This window comes from Salvia splendens, chromosome 1 (genome assembly GCF_004379255.2).
Source record: "Salvia splendens isolate huo1 chromosome 1, SspV2, whole genome shotgun sequence".
NCBI classification, from domain to species: Eukaryota; Viridiplantae; Streptophyta; class Magnoliopsida; order Lamiales; family Lamiaceae; genus Salvia; species Salvia splendens.
Window position 1 is genome coordinate 18,946,029 of NC_056032.1, and position 21,879 is coordinate 18,967,907.

The following is a 21,879-nucleotide window of genomic DNA, read 5'->3' on the forward strand; positions in this document are numbered from 1 at the left end:
TAATTTTTGACTAAATAATTGATAAAAAAAACCGCCTATATCCTCAAACAAGTACATTTAAAAAAAAAAATCCTCAAACAAGTACATAACATAAACTTTCACTATTTTAAATCCATCTACATATCCTATCTACAAATACATGGAGTATAATATAGAATTTTATTTATGACCGAGCCCATTTAAATCGAAATAATCTTCTCTCTCTACATAAATTTCGCTGCTCCTTCTCTTCTTCTCTCTTTTTCGTTTCTCTCTACATCTCAGAAAAATTTCGCCAACCTCTTCAATCGTCAAGCATCTCCATAAATTTCTATTCCAAAATACATAATTATGAGGGATCCAATTGCAATTTTCAGAAGCTTCATAAAGTGAAATGCAGTAGCTACAGTGCTACTGCATCTTTGGTGCATCACTATTCAAAAAACGAATTTTGGGTAGGGATATGGAGTATGGTTGGAGCCACGAGGGTGAACTCTACTCCAAATATGAGTGTTGCAGGATGAGTGGCAGGTGGGGACGCCCTAACTCATTTTCACTCATATTTTATTTTAAAATTAATAGATAAAAATAGGATCTATATATCACTAACTTTTTTAACTTACTTTCTATTATATTTCTTTAAACTCGTGCCCGATTAAATGGTGCCAAATTTGAAAGAACCGAGGGAAGTAAGTAGTAATTCTTACTAATTACAACTCAGACACACTTAGGCCATCCACAATAGGAATAGCCCAGCAATAGCCCAGCCATAGCCTAGCCACTGCCACATCATCAGCACTAACAATTCTCCTGCCACATCATCAAAACAAGCAAATAGCCCAGCAATAGCCCAGTCATAGCCTAGCCACATACTATCCACATCACTATTAACAAATATGTACAAAATGAAATAATTAACAATCACACAATATACAGAATTAAATTTACGACACAAAAACGAGAAAATTCACTATTATTAATAAAATTTAAAAAGTACATTAATTTAAAAAATTACATAATTAAAAAAAAAACTAACGTCGTGCAGTCCTCCGCGCCCATAACTCTTCAATTAAATCCTTTTGGAGTCGAATATGAGCCTCCGTTTGGCGCATGTCGGCATGTGCTTGGAGGCGGCCGTCTTCATCGTGGGGTACCCCACTCCGTACGTTAGGGGCGGCAACGCCGTGGCTTGGACCAGCTTCATTATCGTCGTTGGCCCAATCAGTCAGTTGTCCACCTTCATCTTCGACAATCATGTTGTGCATGATTATACAGGCGTACATTATATCAGCAATGCAGTCGACGTGCCACAAACGCGTTGGCCCCTTAACTGCCGCCCATCGAGCCTGGAGCACACCAAATGCGCGTTCCACGTCCTTGCGCGCCGACTCCTGCCGTGCCGCAAAGTAGGCCTTCTTCTCATCTCCTGGGCATCGGATCGTCTTCACAAAGACGGGCCACCTAGGGTATATCCCATCCGCCAAGTAGTAGCCCATATCATGTCGGTTGTCGTTGGCGACAAAACTGATGGCCGGACCGACACCCTGACACTGCTCGTTGAAAAGTGGCGACGAGTTGAGGACGTTGGGGTCGTTGTTCGAACCAGCTATCCCAAAATACGCATGCCAAATCCACATCCGGTAATCAGCTACGGCCTCGAGGATCATCATGAGATTCTTTCCCTTGTAGCCGGTAGTGTACATCCCCTTCCAGGCAGCGGGGCAGTTCTTCCACTCCCAATGCATACAATCTATGCTGCCTAACATCCCTGGGAACCCATGCTGTTCCCCTGCATCCGCAGCAGATCCCGGCAGTCATCGGGGGTAGGGCTTCGAAGGTACTGATCACCGAATATTTCAATCACGCCGTGACAGAAATACTTCATACACTCCAGGGCAGTCGTCTCACCGATGTGGAGGTACTCGTCCCACATGTCTGCAGCGCCTCCATAGGCCAACTGCCGGATTGCCGCAGTGCACTTTTGAATAGGAGTGTGGCCGGGTCTGCCAGCCGCATCGTGCCTAAAGCGGAAATACAGATATCGTTGCTCCAATCCGTTAACAATACGCATAAATAGGGACCTGCGCATCCTAAAACGGCGCCTGAAAAGGTTGGCGTTAAACCGCGGCTCCTGTGCGAAGTAGTCTTCGTATAGGCGCTGATGTGCAGCTACGTGATCACGATCAATCACCGCTCGGCGGTGTACCACTGGTCGAGGTACAGGTACCGCCGGCTGCAAGGCCCTCTGCATCCATTGATCAATCTCACGGTTCGTATAGGCATCTAGCGCCTCGTTCATTATACGCTCGTACTCCTCAGCATCCCCACCACTCCCACCACTACCACCGGCGTTACTCATTTTTAGGTGTTGATCTTGTACAGAAATTAAGATAGAGAGAGTACTCGTTAATACAAGTGGTGCGAATGAAAATGACGGGCAAGTCGCGTATATATAGTGTTTCGGAAACAAAAAAAAATTAAAAATTCACGCTAGGCTATCCGGACGCTGCAATAGCGCCTAGCGGATCGCCTAGCGCACCGCCTAGCGCCACGGAACCGCCGAACGCTAGGCGGTTTTTTTTCGCGAAATCCGCTAGGCGGCTGCAATAGATCGCCTAGCGCACCGCCTAGCGCCGGCGCTCGGCTAGGCGGTGCGCTAGGCGCTATTGTGGATGCTCTTACATGTTATTTGATGACAATGGATAAAAAATAGTTAAATCCATATTTTTTTCAGTAATAAAAGGAAGATGTTGAGAAATTTCTTGAATCTGAGAAAATGAAAACTCATTTTCACACAGAATGATTTGAATCAAAATATCGTATTTATTTTTGAGTAGGTGGTAGAGAGAAAACAATGAATAAGTATATCAAATTTATTTTTCGATCAGAGAAAAAGGAAATTATTAAAATTGAAACATATATGAAAAACAAACCCAAAATTGTGCAGAAAGAATATACCAATATTGTGAAGAATTTCAATGTAACTTTTGTATTCTTGTGAGATTTTCAGGAATATTGACTGCAATTAATTAAGAAGGCTATTAAAATTTGAATATTAATGAGCAGTTAGTTCGAGACTAAGCAAGAATGCAACGAATATTTATTCAAGAAACCAAATAATCAAATATTCAAAACAAAGCAGAAAAATCTCAGATCAAACGGCAAACATAATTAAAATAACCCAGAAAATAAAAATTTGTTCATCCTTTTCACGTTCCACTTTCTCTCTCTGTCTATACATGGATTGATTTGATAGTCCGTCGAGATTAGTTTTCTTTCTCTACTTGAATTCACCGCCAAGTTGAGTGGGGGATGGAGCGTTGATGGTTCGATTCAGAGAACGGGTTGAAACCTAATTTGAAAGGGGAAATTCAATTGAGGAATAGTTGCTCGCGGCTGAATCATGAGAGAAGGTATGGATTGATATTTTTTCAAGTTTAATTAACGTATCAGATCACGATTGACTCGTGCTGTTGTTGGAGAACTTGATTTAGTTGGATTCCACATTTAGGTATCCTTCTGTTTCCCGAGTTTGATTTTGAGATTTTTGTTGTGCAATGTCGTTGTGAATTTTTATCCATATTTTATTGTTCACTTTTTTTTGGAATTGGCTTTGAGTTTTGTTTTCAATTTTGATGTGCTTCTTAGATGATATTGTATTAAAGATTTGTGTGAATTTTTTCCGTTTCATCATTGTTACTGTTGCTTTTGCTGCTGAAAGCTGCAAAACATTAAGATGATTTTCTTACTTTAGGTGTTTATTCTCTTGAAATTTGTCGATGAAAAGATGAACTACATACATGATGTATTTGAGCAGTCTGGGTTTTAGCTGAATGGCGATGCATGGAAGTTATGTGAAAAACGAGGCATATTAAGGACTCTGATCTTTGGATGCTTGTTATTATCTAGTATTAAGTTAATAGATCTTTTCCTTCTTCACAATGTGCTCCACTATTCAACCAGATGACATAAAGTTGTCATATTGTTGTTGGTTTGAATATTACTTAGTAGTTTGCTGTTACGACATTGTGTATCCTTCCCTAGCAATGTTCATATATGTAGAGGAACAACATTCTTCATATTGCCAGTTAAAAGTTATCGATGAGCTTGTCAAGAGATTATGAGCCTGAAGATAGAAGATGCCAACATTTTAAGATTCATTCATCCATGGGCACTGAAATATAAACACATAGATAGCAATTCATTCCAATAGTAACTTTGTCTTGACTCAAAATGCCTGGATACGTTATTGCTCTTTTGAGGCATACAAATGCTCTCTATGTGCGTAATATAATGTGAGAAGCAGAGATTAATGAGATACAATCTCTCATTGATGAAGATAATGATTTGCCTTCATGTATGCATAAGATCTACTTATGTTGGTATTATGTTTTATCTTTATGTGAAACATCAAGTATGTATATTCCTTGTCGAAGTGTCTGTAGAAGATCCAAAAGAAGTGAGTGATGGAAAATCAAAATATTTACACAATTGAGATTTGTTCCTTATCTTCTAAATGAAGTGCTAAATAAGTTGTTTTCCTACCTTATGATTTTTTACTCCAATCACATATGTCCGATAGGAAGTTGCTAATGAATACAAAATTGTTGGTGCATGTTTGCTGATAGCTCTTTAATAATTGCCACATATGATTTTGATTATTAATGTAATAATGTTTTTCAGGATCATGTGAGATGCAGCATGAAGATGATAAATCTCTTTCAGAGAAGAACAAGAAAAGGATAGTGAAGACACAGGCTCAGGTTCAAGCATTAGAGAAATTTTACAATGGTGAGTTAGTCTCTTAAATTCTTAATATTGTGATATATCCTGTCCTGTCGTTTGCTTGTGAAATTTCTTTTACACTGTTGTTAATTTAAGGGCTGGTTTTGTTCTACCAGAGCATAAATATCCTTCAGAATCCATGAAAATACAAGTTGCGGAGTCCATAGGTTTGACAGAGAAGCAAGTTTCTGGATGGTTTTGCCATAGGAGGTTAAAAGATAAAAAATTAATCAATGGAGAAAATCATGCCACTGTAAGGCAAGATCGGTCAAGTGGAGTCATACAAGACCGTGGCAGCGGGCATAGGCAAGATTCATGTGGTAGCACAAAACAGGGGGATGATAAGAATCTCGATACCAGGGAAGTGGAAAGTGGAAGGTTGACTTCAAAAGACTTTTCTGCTGCAGACCTTACGTATGAGCATGACAATCATTATGCTGGAAACTACAATCGTACAATTGATGATTCTTCAGGACGTAGCAGTTCATTGCGGAATGCACCTCCTAATTACCAGAACGGGGATCCCTCTGACATGTCCACTTCAAGGTACCTAATGCCAAAACTTCCATCTGATACAAGGGGTATAAAACCCAGGCCTGGCCCATCAGGTTACTTAAAAGTGAAGGGTCGTATGGAAAATCCTGCTATAACTGCAGTCAAGAGACAGCTGGGAAAGCATTATCGGGAGGATGGTCCTCCTCTTGGCGTTGAATTTGATCCACTTCCTCCGGGTGCATTTGAATCCTCAATGCAGGAGCCGGTTGAAGGTAAGTTATTATAATGATGTTTTGTAATATAAATGTATATGTCCCTTTCAAAAGTTCCTGATGTCACCGTTAGTCTCCCAATGAGATCAGGCTTGTGATTCTTATTACAAACTGCATTTCAACAATTCTCGCCTTCTAGCTTGTGACAATATGTATATGTTCAAGTGTTTGTTTTTCTTTTTCTTTTGAATTATTTTTAAGAAAGTGAATTTTCAACTGTTTTGCATTTACAATATGGAGATTCACAGTTCACAGTGTTCATCATTATACTTTGACCTTTGTATTAGAAAATTATCACACTGGAGAAGATGTACGTGGTTCTCCTGATCTTTTGAATCTTCGGCAGAATTCCAAGTTTTTCAAGGTGAGTCGGTGTCTGATAATTACATTTAGTTTTACATCTCCTGCTTATGCCAAATATGATTTTGAAACATCAAACCACCTATTACTCAAGGAGTGTGTACTTGAGCTTATTGGTCAAGTAATTATACAACCTAGCAGGTCATACGCGAGTCTCCGCTAATAAGTTTTGGGAGCTTGAATAATGCAGTCTATTTGCCACTGCGTGCGAAGATGCATGAATGCAAAACAAGAGCATAGCAGTGTGTATGCATGATCTATTAGTCTTTTGTAGAATCTTAATCGGAGATATCTCCACTGTCCATTTTAAAATTCTTGATGTTTATAGTTTATCCATTAAGTAAGCTGCAAGCAACTAGCCTGAACTGATTTTTCCATCTCTATTTCTTGTTGCATGTCTTAAACCTTGAATGTAATTGCAAAAATAAGCTGCTGATCTTGCTATCATTCTCTTTTTTTCTGTCTAAGCCGAACAGCCTTTTTTACTGATTGATGAATTTTCTGGTTAAGCAGAACAGCCACAGACCTTATGCGCACATCTTGTAATGTTTTCATTACTATCTTTTATACTGACTTTGAGTGGACAGTGCATCTAATATGGTCTAGTTTTTCTTGTAATCAAAATTCGTACAGGGATCTGAATACCCATCCAGCATGGCTCCATTTAACTCTGATATTGATGGTACGAATTTCAAAACAAGGAGTGGCTCTGATATTCCTGATAGCTACATTTACCGGAAGTCCAGGATAAAGACCTCTTTATCCAACAGTGGTTCCTATTATCCAAGGAGTAACTCTTTAGTGGAATTTACGGGAGGTACTGGCAGAGATATACCCGGAGTTGTGAGTAGAGATGAGTATGGTTCAAGGCATAGACCTGGTGTTGAAGTAACAACAATGGATACAGTGCCAAGATATTCAAATCTGCAAGCTTTTGGTGGCAAAGTGAGAGAGAAACGAGCAGAGTCTTGGTCTCAAAAATATAATGATGTGAATGGAGGGGTTCCCTTTGGAGAATATACAGAACATGTGAATTCCACCTTGGCCACAAGAAGAAATGGCTACTACAGCTCTGCGGACAAAGGGCTACAAAGAGAAGTTATTAAGGTTTTCTTTTCTCTTATATTAACTTTCTTACTTCCCACTAATTGTTTTCTCTTTCTGTCCCTCTGGTGTGCTGATGTTTTGTGCCTTCACACAATGTTTTATGCAGGATGATACAATATATACTGATAGGAGGATGACAAATGAACATCAAATGAAGATCCCCATCAAGAATGATACAATTGTAATTTACGCCCCTGCATTTTTGCTAATATGCATAGACTAATTAGTTAATAGTCATTGATACACTTTTCTCTTTGCATGTTTCTTATTTATAGGCTAAGAAAAGATTAAGGGAAGAATTTCCACATCAGCAACCCTCAACAGCAACATTGATGGTGGATACAACACCACATAACTATCAAGTCTTAAGGTTAGATTTGGTCAATATATATTAATAGTAAGTTTTTGGACAACTGATTGATATTGCTGCGTTTGCTTGATGCATCTGGACACTCATCTTCTCAAACAAATTACGTACTCAATCATTTGACAAATGGACTAATTGATGCCTGAATCTTGCATTATGGAGAAATGTTCTAGCATGCGTTGCCTTGTCTTTTTCCTATTTCAATCTAGAAATGTCGTCTGCTGCTCTTTCATCGTCTTTCGTTTGACCTAATGCTGCAACAAACTGTATTTGTATCTTTAGGTCCGCAACAGAGATGCCATCAAGTTTTAGTGAAGACGACGAAAGTGGTGGAACAAGTTCTTCAGTGGATTGAAAAAGGCAAAACTACGGAGCTTTTCACTGCTTGCAGAGAGCTGGAAAATATGTACAGTTAAAATGATTTTATAGCATTGTAACATATTAGTACTATGTAGGGGCTGTAGGAAGCTTGATTATATAGAAGATGATGATGGCCCCAATGTGAATCATTCTCGTCTCCTCAAGTTCGTTAATTTTTTCCGTGATGAGAATCGTAACAGGTGGCTATTTATTTTTTTAATTATAGATTGTGTAGTTCTTCTTGGCAGTAAAACACCATTTTTCCTAGTAGTTATTCTTTGTAATAAAAAATAATTAATTGAATTCAAGAATTATAGCTAGTGGCCATATGTCAAAATTGAGTTTGCAAACAAAAAAGCTTAAGCTTTTTAACTAGAACTAACCCTATTTCTCAATAGAAAAATGTTTTGGAGACATAATGTCTAAGACATAATGAGGTTAAAGTAGTCATTTTAGGAGTTAATTGGCTAATCTAATCTTCTATAGTATTTTAGACCAAAAACATCAATCGTATTTAAATTAAATGCAAAACATGTAATTCTAAAATACTAGTGTGTTACTGTGTTGGTGCAAGTTGGTATTTAGGAGTTTTATCAATAGGATTAAAGAGGCCAAAATGTTGCTCGGTTGCACTGCCACTCTTCTCATTCTCATCAAACATACCAAACAAGTATGTCTCCAACGCTTTCCCCTTTCTCTTCGGTGTTCCTCCTTCCACGTGCCCTATCAAATTCCGGTAATAAATCGCCGCCTTCTCAACGCTCTCCACCACCCCATCTCCGCCCCCGGACGGCCACCCACTCTCCGAAACCACCAACTCCATGCTGCCCCCTCCGGCCTTCTCCAGCGCGTAGTAAACCCCGTCAACCATAGCATCAAATATGTTCTTATACTCCATTCCATTGTCAACAAATTCCACCCGTTCCGAATTAAACAAGACGAAGTCGAGACTTATATTTTTGTCTCCGAGGTAGGCAAAGTAAGGATATATGTTGACCAGAAGTGGAGATTCTGTCTTCACCAAAAAATTGACGATTGGGGCCATGAATGAAGCATCTTTAAAGACGGACGCTGAGGGGGGAGAGGTGGACGCTAGTATTCCGGAATAGGCCGCGGTGGAGACCTTGATTTGGCTTTGTAGTCCGAATTTTGAGAGGGCGTTGTAGATGGATTGCATGGCGGGGAGAAGGAGAGGGGCAAATCCGGGATTGGAGGGATCGATCTCGTTGCCGACGGCGATGTAGCGGATTTTGGTGGCGGGAAAGTGGGGAATGACGTTGGTTTGGATCCATGCGGTGGCATCCGATTGGAGGGAGGGGAGGTCTACGTTGGGGACGCCGAGGAGGAGCTCGATGTCGGAGCCTTGGAGGGCGGAGATGGTGGCCGGGTTAGGGTCGTAGATTCGCATTTTTTTTATTCCATTGGCTTTGTAGAGCTCGACGACGTCTTGCTCCGGTGGTAGATTGTTGCCGACTCGCCCGTTGCATACTCCAATTTGACCTGATGTCAACATACATAAAACAAGCATATATAGGATCACGTTATAATAAAAATATTTTTCTATTCAGAATGCAAACTTTCAATTATGTATATTAAAATTATGACCACATATACATAATTTTATTAATAGAACATGCAAATTTAAATATTTATATACTTATATCTTTGCGTTGATAATTTAACATACAAAATTGAAAAAGTCCCGAGTTTTGGATTGAAATTAATTAGTTAGCATATATACATAAGAATTTTATCAAAATAAAATTCGACAATAAAGTTTTTAATTTTTACCTTGAAATTGAGATACCACAGCAGAGGTAGTAGCGGCCAAGAGGATTAATAGGTAAAAGAGAATCATCCTTACACTAGCTAATGAATTGACCAAATTTGCAGTGTGAATATTTTGATTTCAGAATGGTTTGGCTTAAATAGATGAATTTGGACGATTACACAAGAGTTAATTACATGGAAAACTCTCGAGTTTTGGAATGAGAATATTTTTCTTTCCAAACTCTATAACTTCAGTCGATTTTGTCCAATATTTCTCGCGCTTATATATGGTTAGATGGAAATTATTTTGAGAGAATAATTTTCTTGTATGATCAAATATTCTCTTCATATTCAAATAAAGATAGTATAATATATAGCTCCATCGATTTTCTTAATTCTTATTTTTATTCTATGTTTTGAAATGTTTAAATAAACCCTAATTAAACCTTAAAAAACCTAGTCTAATGGAGTACTAAAATAATAAGAACTTGAACAGAAATATTTTGTTTCGGTCTGATTCGGTTTTTGAATTTTAGATGTTTTGCTTACTCATATTAACAGAGATACATCCAGGTCGAAGCATAAGGACACTGAGATAGATTAATTGATTATATAAATTGGGCCAATTATTAGTGAAGAAAACTGAAGCTTTTCATATTGTTAAAGATAAAGTATCTTGCTTAGAACAATGTTCGGTATTGTACATATGTAATGCAAAAGTAACCATCTCTTTATATAGAACTGATTATAAAATATAGGAAATGTTGTATCTATTGTATGATCAAATTATTACATATTAATGCAAAGAGTGATTCATGCTAAATCACATTTTCCATTATTGATTTACCAAATATGGTCCTTTTTATGATTTTGGTCCTAGACATTACGTTTTGAATTATTACATCATCCGTTAAAAAAAGACAGTCAACGTCTTTTAAACCAGTTTTGACCCAATTAAATTATTAAGTGCTATTAGAGCATCCACAACGGTGGACGGACGGCGTCCGTCCGTTCGTGCCGCTGGCAAGGACGAGCTCCGCCGCAGCTGCGCTCTTGCCGCTGGCACGGACGTGCTCTTAGCTAAGAGCACGTCCGTGCCAACGGCAAGAGCACGTCCGTGCCAACGGCAAGAGCACGAGGCGTCGACGTGGCATGCTTTGATTGGCCCGTTGATTTATCGTTTTTTTATTATTTCTTTAAAATCGAAAAAATCTGAAATATTCAAAATTAATAAAAAAAATATTTTCTCACTTCCTAATAAAATATATCCATTTTTTCAAACTTTTAATTTATTTTTTTGCATTATTTTTACCCCAAAATTCATACTTTCATCTATAAATAGTCTCATTTCAAACACAAAAAATGACACTATACCAAACAACTCTCTCAATCTCAAATTTTAGGATTTTAATTATGTAATTTTTAATTTTTAGGAGTCTAATTATGTAATTTTAATTTTTAGTATTTTAATTATGTAATTTTTAATTTTTAGGATTTTAATTATGTCTTTTTTATTTTATTTTTCATTTGTAATATTATTTAGGTTTTTTTAATGAATTTTAATATTATGGAAATGTTTTTGTTTAATTGAATTTTAAATTGAATTGTGCTCGTCCTTGCGGAAGAGCACAGCTGTGGGTGTTGTGCTCTTGCTAGAGAGCATGCAGAAAAAGTGGGTCCGGGCCCACAACCGTGCTCGCTGGCAAGAACACGGTTGTGGATGCTCTTATTAGCACCCTATCTCATTAATTTTTATTAGCAAAATAGTGAAACTAAAATACATAAAAATAAATTAAAACATAAAATGCAAAACAAAAAATCCTTCATTATCTTCTTCAGAGAAATAGAATATTTACAAACTCAAATTCTTCTTCTTCATAATCATATCTTCAATGGTCCAAAAAAACCTTGTTGAAGAATGGCGCCGTACGTCGCAGACTCCACCTCTAGCTCTGACCGCTTCGCGAATCTCTCCTTGATTCTCGGCCTCGTCTCCACGTACGCCTTCCTCTACGCGTACCGGATTGTCTTCTCGAACTTCTTGTTCTTCCTCTTCTCCTGTACCTCATCACCCTTGCTTCTCTGTCCGTCCCACCGCCGCTTTCTCGCTCCCATCCGCCTCTGGCACCACCCCCACCTCCATCAACGACAACGACATCTGTCGATTAAAGTTCCAATTCGCATTAATTAATTTCCAGCATTTCAACTGAATTAGGGTTTATGCTAAATCCCCAATTACTCCGCTGAATTAGGATTTGAAAGGAGCATACAATTTGCCTGAATAGTACTGGAATGATGGGGAGCAGAAAGGAAATGAAAAAACAATTTGAAAAGGCTTACTTATCTTTTTTTGTGTGTTCATGTTCTTGATTGAGCTTAGGACTTAGATCTTCGGTGGATTGATTAGTGTGGTGGTTGTAGGTGAGAGAGATGAGTGGAGATTATATTTCTGTTCCGTAAGGGTAAGCGGTGCCGGCCGGCAGCGGTTGAGTAGGCTATGAATTTGGGGCGGGATGGCCTTTGACAGGGGATAAAGGTTTTAAAGTTTTAATTTTAAATTTTAAGAATAATAATTTTTATTTTTATTTTGAAATAATTAAAAAAAAATTATAAAAATGCTTAATCTAGTGCTAAATGGCTGTTGACCGTTACTTCTAACGGAATCCATCCAAAATGGACTGATTCTGGCCCGAGTTCAAATGTATAGGATGTAATAATTTAAAACATAATGTTTAAGACCCAAATCATAAAAATATTATATGTTTAGGACCATATTTGACCTTTACTCTTAATTTATTCTCACAGACAGATCTTCATTAGTGCGATCTAATGATGCATTGACAGGCATTCAATTTCTCTCCTTTTTGGATCATATCTTTCGTAAGTTTTGATTTTGTAAATGGACAGGTCGAAGGTTAAATCTCCAGTCTTTTGGCAAGGCTCGCTAACACTCTCCCTCAATCCGAACGCAGATTGCGACACTACTCCCAGCAATCTCTCGAAGGCTTGTCGATCCAATGGCTTAGTAAAGATGTCTGCAACTTGATCAGACGTTGCAATTTTCCCACTTCTCAATAAAATATATCCATTTTTTCTCCACATATAATTTATTTTTTCATTTTTTAATCCAATAGACACCTTTTTTCATCTATAAATACCTCTAATTTCATCCCCAAAAAAATCACACCAAACAACTCTTCTCTCAATCGCATTTTCGCTCTCAAATATTCCAACACTCTTTTCTGTCTATATTTTGCTAACATGTCCGACCAACAACCCCCACACACCCTCGGCGGTTGGAACCACCAATGGTTCAGGACGTCCAACCTGCCGCCGGAAGAGTAATTTTCATCTATGCGAACCCGAAATATATAATTTTGACTTTTAAAATTTAAATTATGCAATTTTAAATTTTTAAGATTTCAATTATGTATTCCCTCCGTCCCACAATACAAGTCACATTTGTATACCAACAAAATTCAATTGATATAATTATAGCATAATTACCCAAACACGCCCTTAGAGTAATTGTAGCATAATTATACTTGATTTTCTTTTTAAATAACATCAATAATAATAGTACTAGTATTTATTTTATATTCCTTAGAGCATCCACAATGGGGCGCCCTATAGTCCGCCCTATAGGGCGCCCTATGCTCCGCCACATCATCATTCTATCCTCCTAACTAGGGATGTCAATCGGGTCGGCCCGTCGGGTTTCGGGCCAACCCTACCGGATTGCGGGTTAATTGGGTGCGGGCTAATCGGGTTGTGATTTCTTTCGGGTTATAAAAGTTTAGCCCTAACCTTAAAAGGTCGGGTTTCGGGCTAGTCCAACGGGTTAATCGGGTTGCTGCAGATAAAATTAACATGTGATCAATCCAATAAAAAAATGATGAAAATTAGTTATATTCATAAAATGTAAAATATTTAATTATGATAAATTTGAGATATATGCTTAAGCTCAATCAAAAATATGATCAAATACTAATATTTGAGATATTTCGTGAAATTTTAATGCATGATTTAAATTGTTTTAGTGAATTTGACGTTTTTAATTTATTTATCAATCATTATATTAATAAAATTCAATATATAATTTGTATATTCAATATAAAATTGAAAGTTGTTTTTTTAGTTTTCTATATTATAAAATTAATCAATGAAGTGTCGAATTAGGAGTAAAAAATAGAATAATAGAAATTTTATCGGGTTTTCGGGTCTGGCCCTAACGGGTTGCGGGTTAATCGGGTGCGAGCTAATCGGGTTTTGATTTTATCGGGCTAGAAATTTTCAACCCTAACCCTATAAATTTGGTGGGCTATTCGGGCTAGCCCACGGGTTGCGGGCTACACTGACATCCCCCTTCCACCTACAGTGGGACACCCTAAAGTCCGCTCTATAGTTTTCACTATTGTTTTGGTAAATAATTTTATGTTTTCAAATATGTCGTACAAAATAATAAAAAAAGCACCACGATTTAAAGGCAAATCCTACATTACTTAATTAAAAAAGTTACAAGAGTTAGAAATAAAAAACAACTTCATTACAATAAAAAGGGCATACGCTACATCATTCACAACTTGCGTTATTATTGATTTAAAACAGAGTTTTAAATCAATAATAATGAAGGTGAATTTGAGGTGAGGCATGATTTAAATTTAAATTTAAATAATACAAATAGATTAATATGATTGTTTTATATAGTTTATAAAATTAATTTTTATTTTATTTTATGAGATGTTGGCAAATAGTTTCAGCCTAGCTTGTTAATTTCTTTTTCATGTTTAAATTTCTTTTTCTATTTTCTTAGAATAATATTTCCATAAAATCCTAGATTCTATAAATATTAGTACAGTAGATATAAAGTTGAGATTAAATAAATCTTAATAGAGTTCTTTGTCAACTACAAATTTATCCGAGATTAATAGTTTACAACTATTAAATAGTATTTTTAGAAGTTCCTATATATAGTAGCTATTAAATAACTATATATAAAAAATAATTAAGCTAGTTTATGTTTACCATTGTCCCACATCGTTAGTATAATAAAGAAAGGAAAGAATATGCCATTTTAGTTTATATTTACCATTGTCCCACATTGGTAGTATAACAAAGAAAGGAGAGAATATGTCATTATAAAAGGAAGAAAAATGGAAGAGTTTATATATATAAATTTTAAAGAATTAAAAAAAATATAAAACGCGTTGCATCGTCTGCGGTATCGTCCGCGTCGCCCGCAGTGGGGCGGACGATACCGCGGACGATGCGTGCTCCAACACCTATCATCCGCGGATGAAGCATAGGGCGCGGACGATGCATCGGGCATCGTCCGCATGGCTACAGTGGTGGACGATAGTCCGACGGATGCATCGGGCGGACTATCGTCCGCCCCACTGTGGATGCCCTTATGTATTTAATTTATAAATACATTTTCATAATGATCATGCTAGCTGGTATTTAGGAGTTTGATGAGTAGGATTAAACAAGCCAAAATGATGCTCGGTTTCAGCCCCATTCTTCTCATTCTCATCAAACATCGCAAACAAGTAAGTCTCCAACGCCTTCCCTCCCGATCAAATTCCGGTAATATTCCGCCTCCTTCTCGACAATCTCCACCACCCCATCTCCGTCCCCCGGCCGACCATACAGTCTCGGAAACCACCACCTCCACGCCGCCCCCTCCGACCTTCTCGAGCACGTAGTAAACGCCGTCAACCATGGCATCGAACAAATTCGTATACTCAAATCCATCGTCAACAAATTCAACTCCCTCAGACTTAAACAGAGCGAAATCGAGATTTATATTCCTGTAAGGATATATGTTCACGAGAAGTGGAGATTCTGTCTTCACCAAAAAATCGACGATTGGGGCCATGAATGATCGGACGCCGAGGGGGAGAGGTGGATGCCAATATTCCGGAATAGGTGGCGGTGGAGACCTTGATTTGGTTTTGTAGTCCGAATTTGGAGAGGGATTGCATCGCAGGGAGAAAGAGAGGGGCGAAATTGGGATCGGAGGGGTTGATTTCGTTACCGACAGTGATGTAGCTGATTTTGGTGGCGGGAAAGTAGGGAATGACGTTGGTTTGGATCCATTGGGTGGCGTCGGATTGGAGGGAGGAGATATCGTCGTTGGGGACATCGAGGATGAGGTTGATATCGGAGTTGCGGAGGGCGGTGTCGTTGGGGCCGTAGATTCGCATTTTCTTTATTCCGTTGGCTTTGTAGAGCTCGACGACATTTCCCTCCAGTGGTAGATTGTTACCGTGTCACCCTCCGATTGGACCTTCAATGATTATGACACCCATAATATAATCAATATGAAATACTCCCCTCGTTTTCAGGAGTTTTAAAAAATGTAAAGAAAATTAGATTGGATACGTTAGTGGAATATGAATTTCACTTATATATATATATATATAGTAGTGATATAGGGCAAGTACTCCTTAAGTATATAACTAGAGAATAAATTTCAACCACAAGATTAAGAAATCAAAGGTTGAAAAATCAGCTTAGGATTTCAACACTGGAGAATAAATTTCAACCACAAGATCTAGAAAATTACTTCACAATATAAGTAGGCGGAGGTAAAATAGTCATTTAACAAACAAAGCTGGGTAAAACATGAATCTCTCTCATTTAGAGAATTTTTCTTCAGCCCTCCTCTTCACCGCCGCCTCTGAGTGATCGGGGCTTCGCCGCCTCCACCAGAGCCGCTTGCGGCGGACGTCGTCAGCCTGTCCTCTGGCCCCAACTGGCCAGACCCACGACAGAGATTGCGGCGGTACTCATCGGATTTGGACTCTGATCGATTTGGTCCAAAATAAATGCTAGTAATTAAACAAACAAGCATGAATTCTGATTTTCTTGTGGGTGTGACGTGTTCGCATCAACAACCCAACTTCACATTGCATATCTATTCTAATGGGTTCCGCCACTGAATTAAAACTAGCCTCTAATCGCCAGAATTCGTAGAATTTGTGCCTTTGTTGCTTCTGGATTGCGGCGGAAACAGGCGATTGAGATTTGAGCAGGATCTGGATGGAAAGATTTTTGACAAACTAATGGAAAAGGGTGATGTTTCTGTGATATTTTGTTATAGTGATCTATTTTGTTAACATCAGTGAAGTAAAAACATGGCTAGAGTGATGTGTTCCAGGTTTAGAGTGAGGTTTCTTTGATTTTTTGTTATAGTGATCTATTTTATTAACATCAGTGAAGTAAAAACATGGTTATAGTGATGTGTTCCAGGGTTATAGTGATGTTTCTTTGATTTTTTTGTTATAGTGATCTATTTTGTTAACACCAGTGAAGTAAAAACATGCTTAGAGTGATGTATTCCAAGGTTAGAGTGATGTAAAAACATGCTAAGAGTGATGTGTTCCAGGGTTTTAGTGATGTTTCTTTAATTTTTTGTTATAGTGATCTATTTTATTAATATGAGTGAAGTAAAAACATGGTTAGGGTGTTGTGTTCCAGGGTTAGAGTGATGTTTCTTTGATTTTTTGTTATAGGGATCTATTTTGTTAACATCAGTGAAGTAAAAATATGGTTATAGTGATGTGTTCCACGGTTAGAGTGGGGTTTCTTATAGTGATCTATTTTGTTAACATCATGGAAGTAAAAACATGGTTATAGTGATGTGTTTCAGGGTTAGAGTGATGTTTTTTTGATTTTTTGTTATAGTGATCTATTTTGTTAACATTAGTGAAGTAAAAACATGGTTATAGTGATGTGTTCCACGGTTAGAGTGATGTATCTTTTATTTTTTGTTATAGTGATCTATTTTATTAACATCAGATTTTGGTGGGAGTTGTTGTTCGGCGACCCTAACCGCCCACTTCAATGGCTTCACCTGATCAGCGGCGCTTCTCAACGGAGCTAAGGCTAAGCTATTGGATTTGTGCTTCCCAGCTGCGCGGGAGAAGGTCGGTGGCGGAGGAAAATTGGCTGCGCACACCAACCGCTACGTTGAGATGCCCATTTCCGGCAGTTTTTGGTCGTTGATTCATTGTTATTGCTTTTGTTTATTGAATTCTGCGGTTGTGGTTCTATCAAGTTGCAACTTATATTCTGTGGAAATAATTCATCTTCAAAACTTAGTTAACTTAATTATAACATATTATCCTCATTTCACCGAAAATGACTGTACCTTAATTATTTGGAAAACCGGTAGATATTCCACTATTTTTTCTCTCTTATTTTCTTTTTATATTTTAAAATATTTCAAAATTTATTCTCTTGATTGCACAGTAACTACGAATTTTAGAATCAGTGAAAAAACACAAATATGATCAAAGTTTATAATTTTAGAAATGAATATCCATTATTCTATTTAGAGACGAATATCCATAACAAATATATATATAATAAATAACATATGAAAATCACTATAAGGCATGCAGAATATACTTCACTATATGAACAATATACTTCCCTAAAATGAAAAACAATTCACTATAAGCATGCAAAAATATATATCACTGTAATGCACAATATACATCACTATATGCTCAATATAGTCCATGTCAAGGCATGCTCAATACACTTCACTGTAAGCATATTGTAGTTCACTGATTGCTCAATATACTACCCTAAAATGAAAAATAATTCACTATAAGCATGCAGAAATATACATCACTGTAATGCACAATATACATCACTATATGCTCAATATACTCCATGTCAAGGCATGCTCAATACACTTCACTGTAAGCTTATTGTAGTTCACAAATTGCTCAATATACTTCCCTAAAATGAAAAACAATTAACTATAAACATGCATAAATATACATCATTGTAATGCACAATATACATCACTATATGCTCAATATACTCCATGTCAAGGCATGCTCAACACACTTCACTGTAAGCATATTGTAGTTCACTAATTGCTCAATATACTTCCCTAAAATGAAAAACAATTCACTATAAGCATGCAGAAATATGGATCACTGTAATGCACAATATACATCACTATATGCTCAATATACTCCATGTCAAGGCATGCTCAATACACTTCACTGTAAGCATATTGTAGTTCACTAATTGCTCAATATACTTCCCTAAAATGAAAAACAATACACTATAAGCATGCAGAAATATGCATCACTGTAATGCACAATATACATCACTTTAATGCACAATATACATCACTGTAATGCACAATATACTTCACTAAAATACCTGCGGGCTGCTTAACATTCCCATTGACCTGAAACACCTGTGGGCTGCACTCGGGCTCTCCATCGAACAAGAAGACCAATCTGGGGTGGGTGCAACAACATCATTGATTAGAATTTCGTAATTATCCCATAAATCTCCTCCCCACCGCCATTTCCGATCTTGTTTTTGCCGCTGGAAACGCCGCTCTCGCAGTCGGAGGGGCTAGAATTGTCGTTGAATACATCACTATTCGAATTTACAGTGTCTGAATCCTGAAAAAGATCTTCAAAGAGCGTCAATTTTTGGTCCTTCTTTTCAGCTGAAACGTGATTCGATCCAGAAACTAAATTGCCGTCGCTTTTTTCGCTGCACATCGCGATAAGAGTTTGTTTGCTTGATCGACACTCAGAGAAAATTCGAAGAAGGTAGGAAAACTAGAATTTGCTAATCGAATTGAAAAAGTCCAATCTTAAAAAAAAGTCAGCAAACTAATTAATTAAAATTAGCTGGAATACGGCCATAGCACAACTCTGAAAACGACACCTAAAAAATAGTTACGAAGAAGAAACGAAGCAAACAATCGACGAGGAGATGAGGTGCAAGCTGCTCCGCCACCTCCTTCTTGGGAGAAGGAGGGAGTGTGTGTTTGTGTGTGAGCGTGAATGGTGTGTATATGTGAAAATATGAGAACAAGGTTGATTTCCTAAAATACCCCTATGCAATTTTTATTAACTAAAAATGTTTACTTATTTTAGTCATTGGATTAAGATAATGTGTGGCTAAGATTTATTCTCTAGTTATACACTTAATATTAGTTATGCTTTAATCATCTATATATATATATATATATTATAATAAAATATGAATAAAATAAGTTGTGAAGTGTGAGGTCTGCTTACCATTTATAGTAAAAAATGAAATAAGACTCTTAATAGATGACGGTGAAAATGATAAAATAGAACTCGTAATAAAGGACAGAGGTAGTAAATAATTATTACTTCATGTCATGTGATCTACATTAATAGAGTTGTACTTCTATTTGAGACTTTTCATTTCAAATTTTTTTTAAAAAAATAATATGGAGTATTAATTTTTCTTACTTTATTCTATTTTAACTTTTTTCTCTGCTATTTCATTTTTTATATATTAAATATCTAATTCATAATTTGTGCATCGAAAGAAATACTTCCTACGTCTCTAAAAATTTGTCACATATTTCCTTTTCCGTCCGTCTCTAAAAATTTGTCACCTTTCACTTTTACTATTTTTTGTAGTGGTCCCTACATTCCACCAACTCATTCACACTCACATTTTATTGTAAAACTAATATATAAAAGTATGACCCACGTGCCACCAACTCTTTCAACTCATTTTATATTACATTTCTTAAAATTCGTGTCGGGTCAAATGGTGATGAATTATTAGGGACGGAGGGAGTATGTATTATATCTTGGAATGGAGTACTTTACAAAATTAAAATATAATTTTAAGAAATAATTGTACAACTGAAAGACGGAAAAAAGTTATGAAAAATGAAAATAGGACACCAAAATGGTAATGTCTATAACGGGGCGATGGCTAGTGAAAGCAATCACCGATTTTCGCTCCCCAATTAAAAAACGTATGCAAAAAAATGGCTAGTGCTTAGATACAAATTGATAAATTCCGACTGACAATAAGAATAGATAAAAAAAATGCATTTGTATTGGTGAATTAAATTAAGAAATTGAACAATTCACCTTGAAACTGAGATACCACAGCAGTCGTAGTAGCGCCCAAGAACATCAAAAAATAAAAGAGTATCGGAGGCATCATATTATGTACTAACAAATGAATAACTAAGAGAGATTAGAAGATAATAGTTGAGAAAACTTAGTTGATTAATGCAATTAGAAGAGCAGATTTGAGGCGTATTTATAGTGTGATATATAATGGATGCAATCAATGCAAGAATTTGTTAATTATGAATAACTAAGAGAGATTAGAAGATAATAGTTGAGAAAACTTAGTTGATTAATGCAATTAGAAGAGCAGATTTGAGGCGTATTTATAGTGTGATATATAATGGATGCAATCAATGCAAGAATTTGTTAATTATGGAGCATAATTTATCTCCTACCATGTTTATGATTTGTTTTCTTAAAGTATTTTTTTCCTTGTGATATATGTTTCCTAGTTTGACTAGAATTAGGGCTCTCTAGTTACTTATAAATAGAGGTGCTCCATCATTGTTAAATTATGCTTATTCTGAAATTATATAGTGAAATCCCTGACTTGGCATCGCCCCCAGACGTAGATACACATTGTATCGAACTGGGTAAACAATTTCTGGTGTTCATTCTCTTTCATATTCGTGATTGCCCGTGTTTATTTCCCAACAACTGGTATCAAGAGCCTAGGGTTTAAGAGGCAGAAATCACGATGGGGATCGACGAGAAAATTGTTGTAGAGAAGTTCGACGGATCTGATTTCGGATTTTGGAAGATGCAGATTGAGGATTACTTGTACGGTAAAGATCTCTGGAAGCCTTTAAAAACCAAACCCGAAAAGATGGAACATGAGGAGTGGGAGCTGCTGGACAGAAAAGCGATGAGCGCGATTAGGCTATCGTTGTCCAAGGATGTGGCTTGTCACACGACTGCAGCAAAGTCGACAAAGGAGATGATGAAGATCTTGGAGGACATGTATCAGAAACCATCAACGGCAAACAAGGTACATCTGATTAGACGATTGTTTAATTTTAGAATGCAAGAGGGAAAGCTGGTGCAACAACATCTCAACGAGTTCAACATGATTACTTCGCAACTGAACTCGGTTGATATAAAATTCGATGATGAAATTCCTGCCCTGATTTGCTATCATCTCTGGCTGAGAGTTGGACTGGCACAGTGACAGCAGTTACTGCTGCAGAGACAAACCTAACAGTTGACAGAGTAAGAGATCTGATGATTGGTGAGGAAGTTCGCCGGAGAGAATCAGACTCTTCTACTTCGGGATCAGCACTGAATACAGAACAAAGAGGCAGATCGAAGGGAAAGCAAAATCGTGGAAGATCAAATTCCAGAGGGAGGAGCCAATCCAAGAAGGATTTGGATAAAGTTAAATGCTGGAATTGTGATGAGTTTGGGCATTTTAGAAATCAGTGTGAGGCACCGAAGAAGTATAAGAATAAGGATCAGAAGAACAAGAAGACAGCAAACTCTACCATGTCTGATG

The 21,879-nt window shown here is 37.2% G+C and overlaps 2 protein-coding genes and 1 pseudogene across 2 annotated transcripts; 1 reads left to right on the forward strand and 2 right to left on the reverse strand.

Annotated features, from left to right (window-relative positions):
* Window positions 1–3,102: 3,102 nt before the first annotated feature.
* LOC121744882 lies at window positions 3,103–7,910 on the forward strand. Its single transcript, XM_042138563.1, has 8 exons — window positions 3,103–3,392; window positions 4,663–4,770; window positions 4,881–5,531; window positions 5,819–5,895; window positions 6,525–6,998; window positions 7,105–7,179; window positions 7,274–7,368; window positions 7,648–7,910. Exons 1-8 carry the CDS (start codon window positions 3,383–3,385, stop codon window positions 7,718–7,720), a joined length of 1,563 nt encoding a protein of 520 aa, XP_041994497.1. The 5' UTR covers window positions 3,103–3,382; the 3' UTR covers window positions 7,721–7,910.
* A 371-nt stretch (window positions 7,911–8,281) lies between these two features.
* Window positions 8,282–9,596, reverse strand: LOC121742602 (glucan endo-1,3-beta-glucosidase-like). Its single transcript, XM_042135831.1, has 2 exons — window positions 9,517–9,596; window positions 8,282–9,225 (listed from the first exon to the last, which is right to left on the reverse strand). Exons 1-2 carry the CDS (start codon window positions 9,581–9,583, stop codon window positions 8,282–8,284), a joined length of 1,011 nt encoding a protein of 336 aa, XP_041991765.1. The 5' UTR covers window positions 9,584–9,596.
* Window positions 9,597–14,939: 5,343 nt separating this feature from the next.
* LOC121742687 lies at window positions 14,940–15,764 on the reverse strand (annotated as a pseudogene).
* Window positions 15,765–21,879: the final 6,115 nt, after the last annotated feature.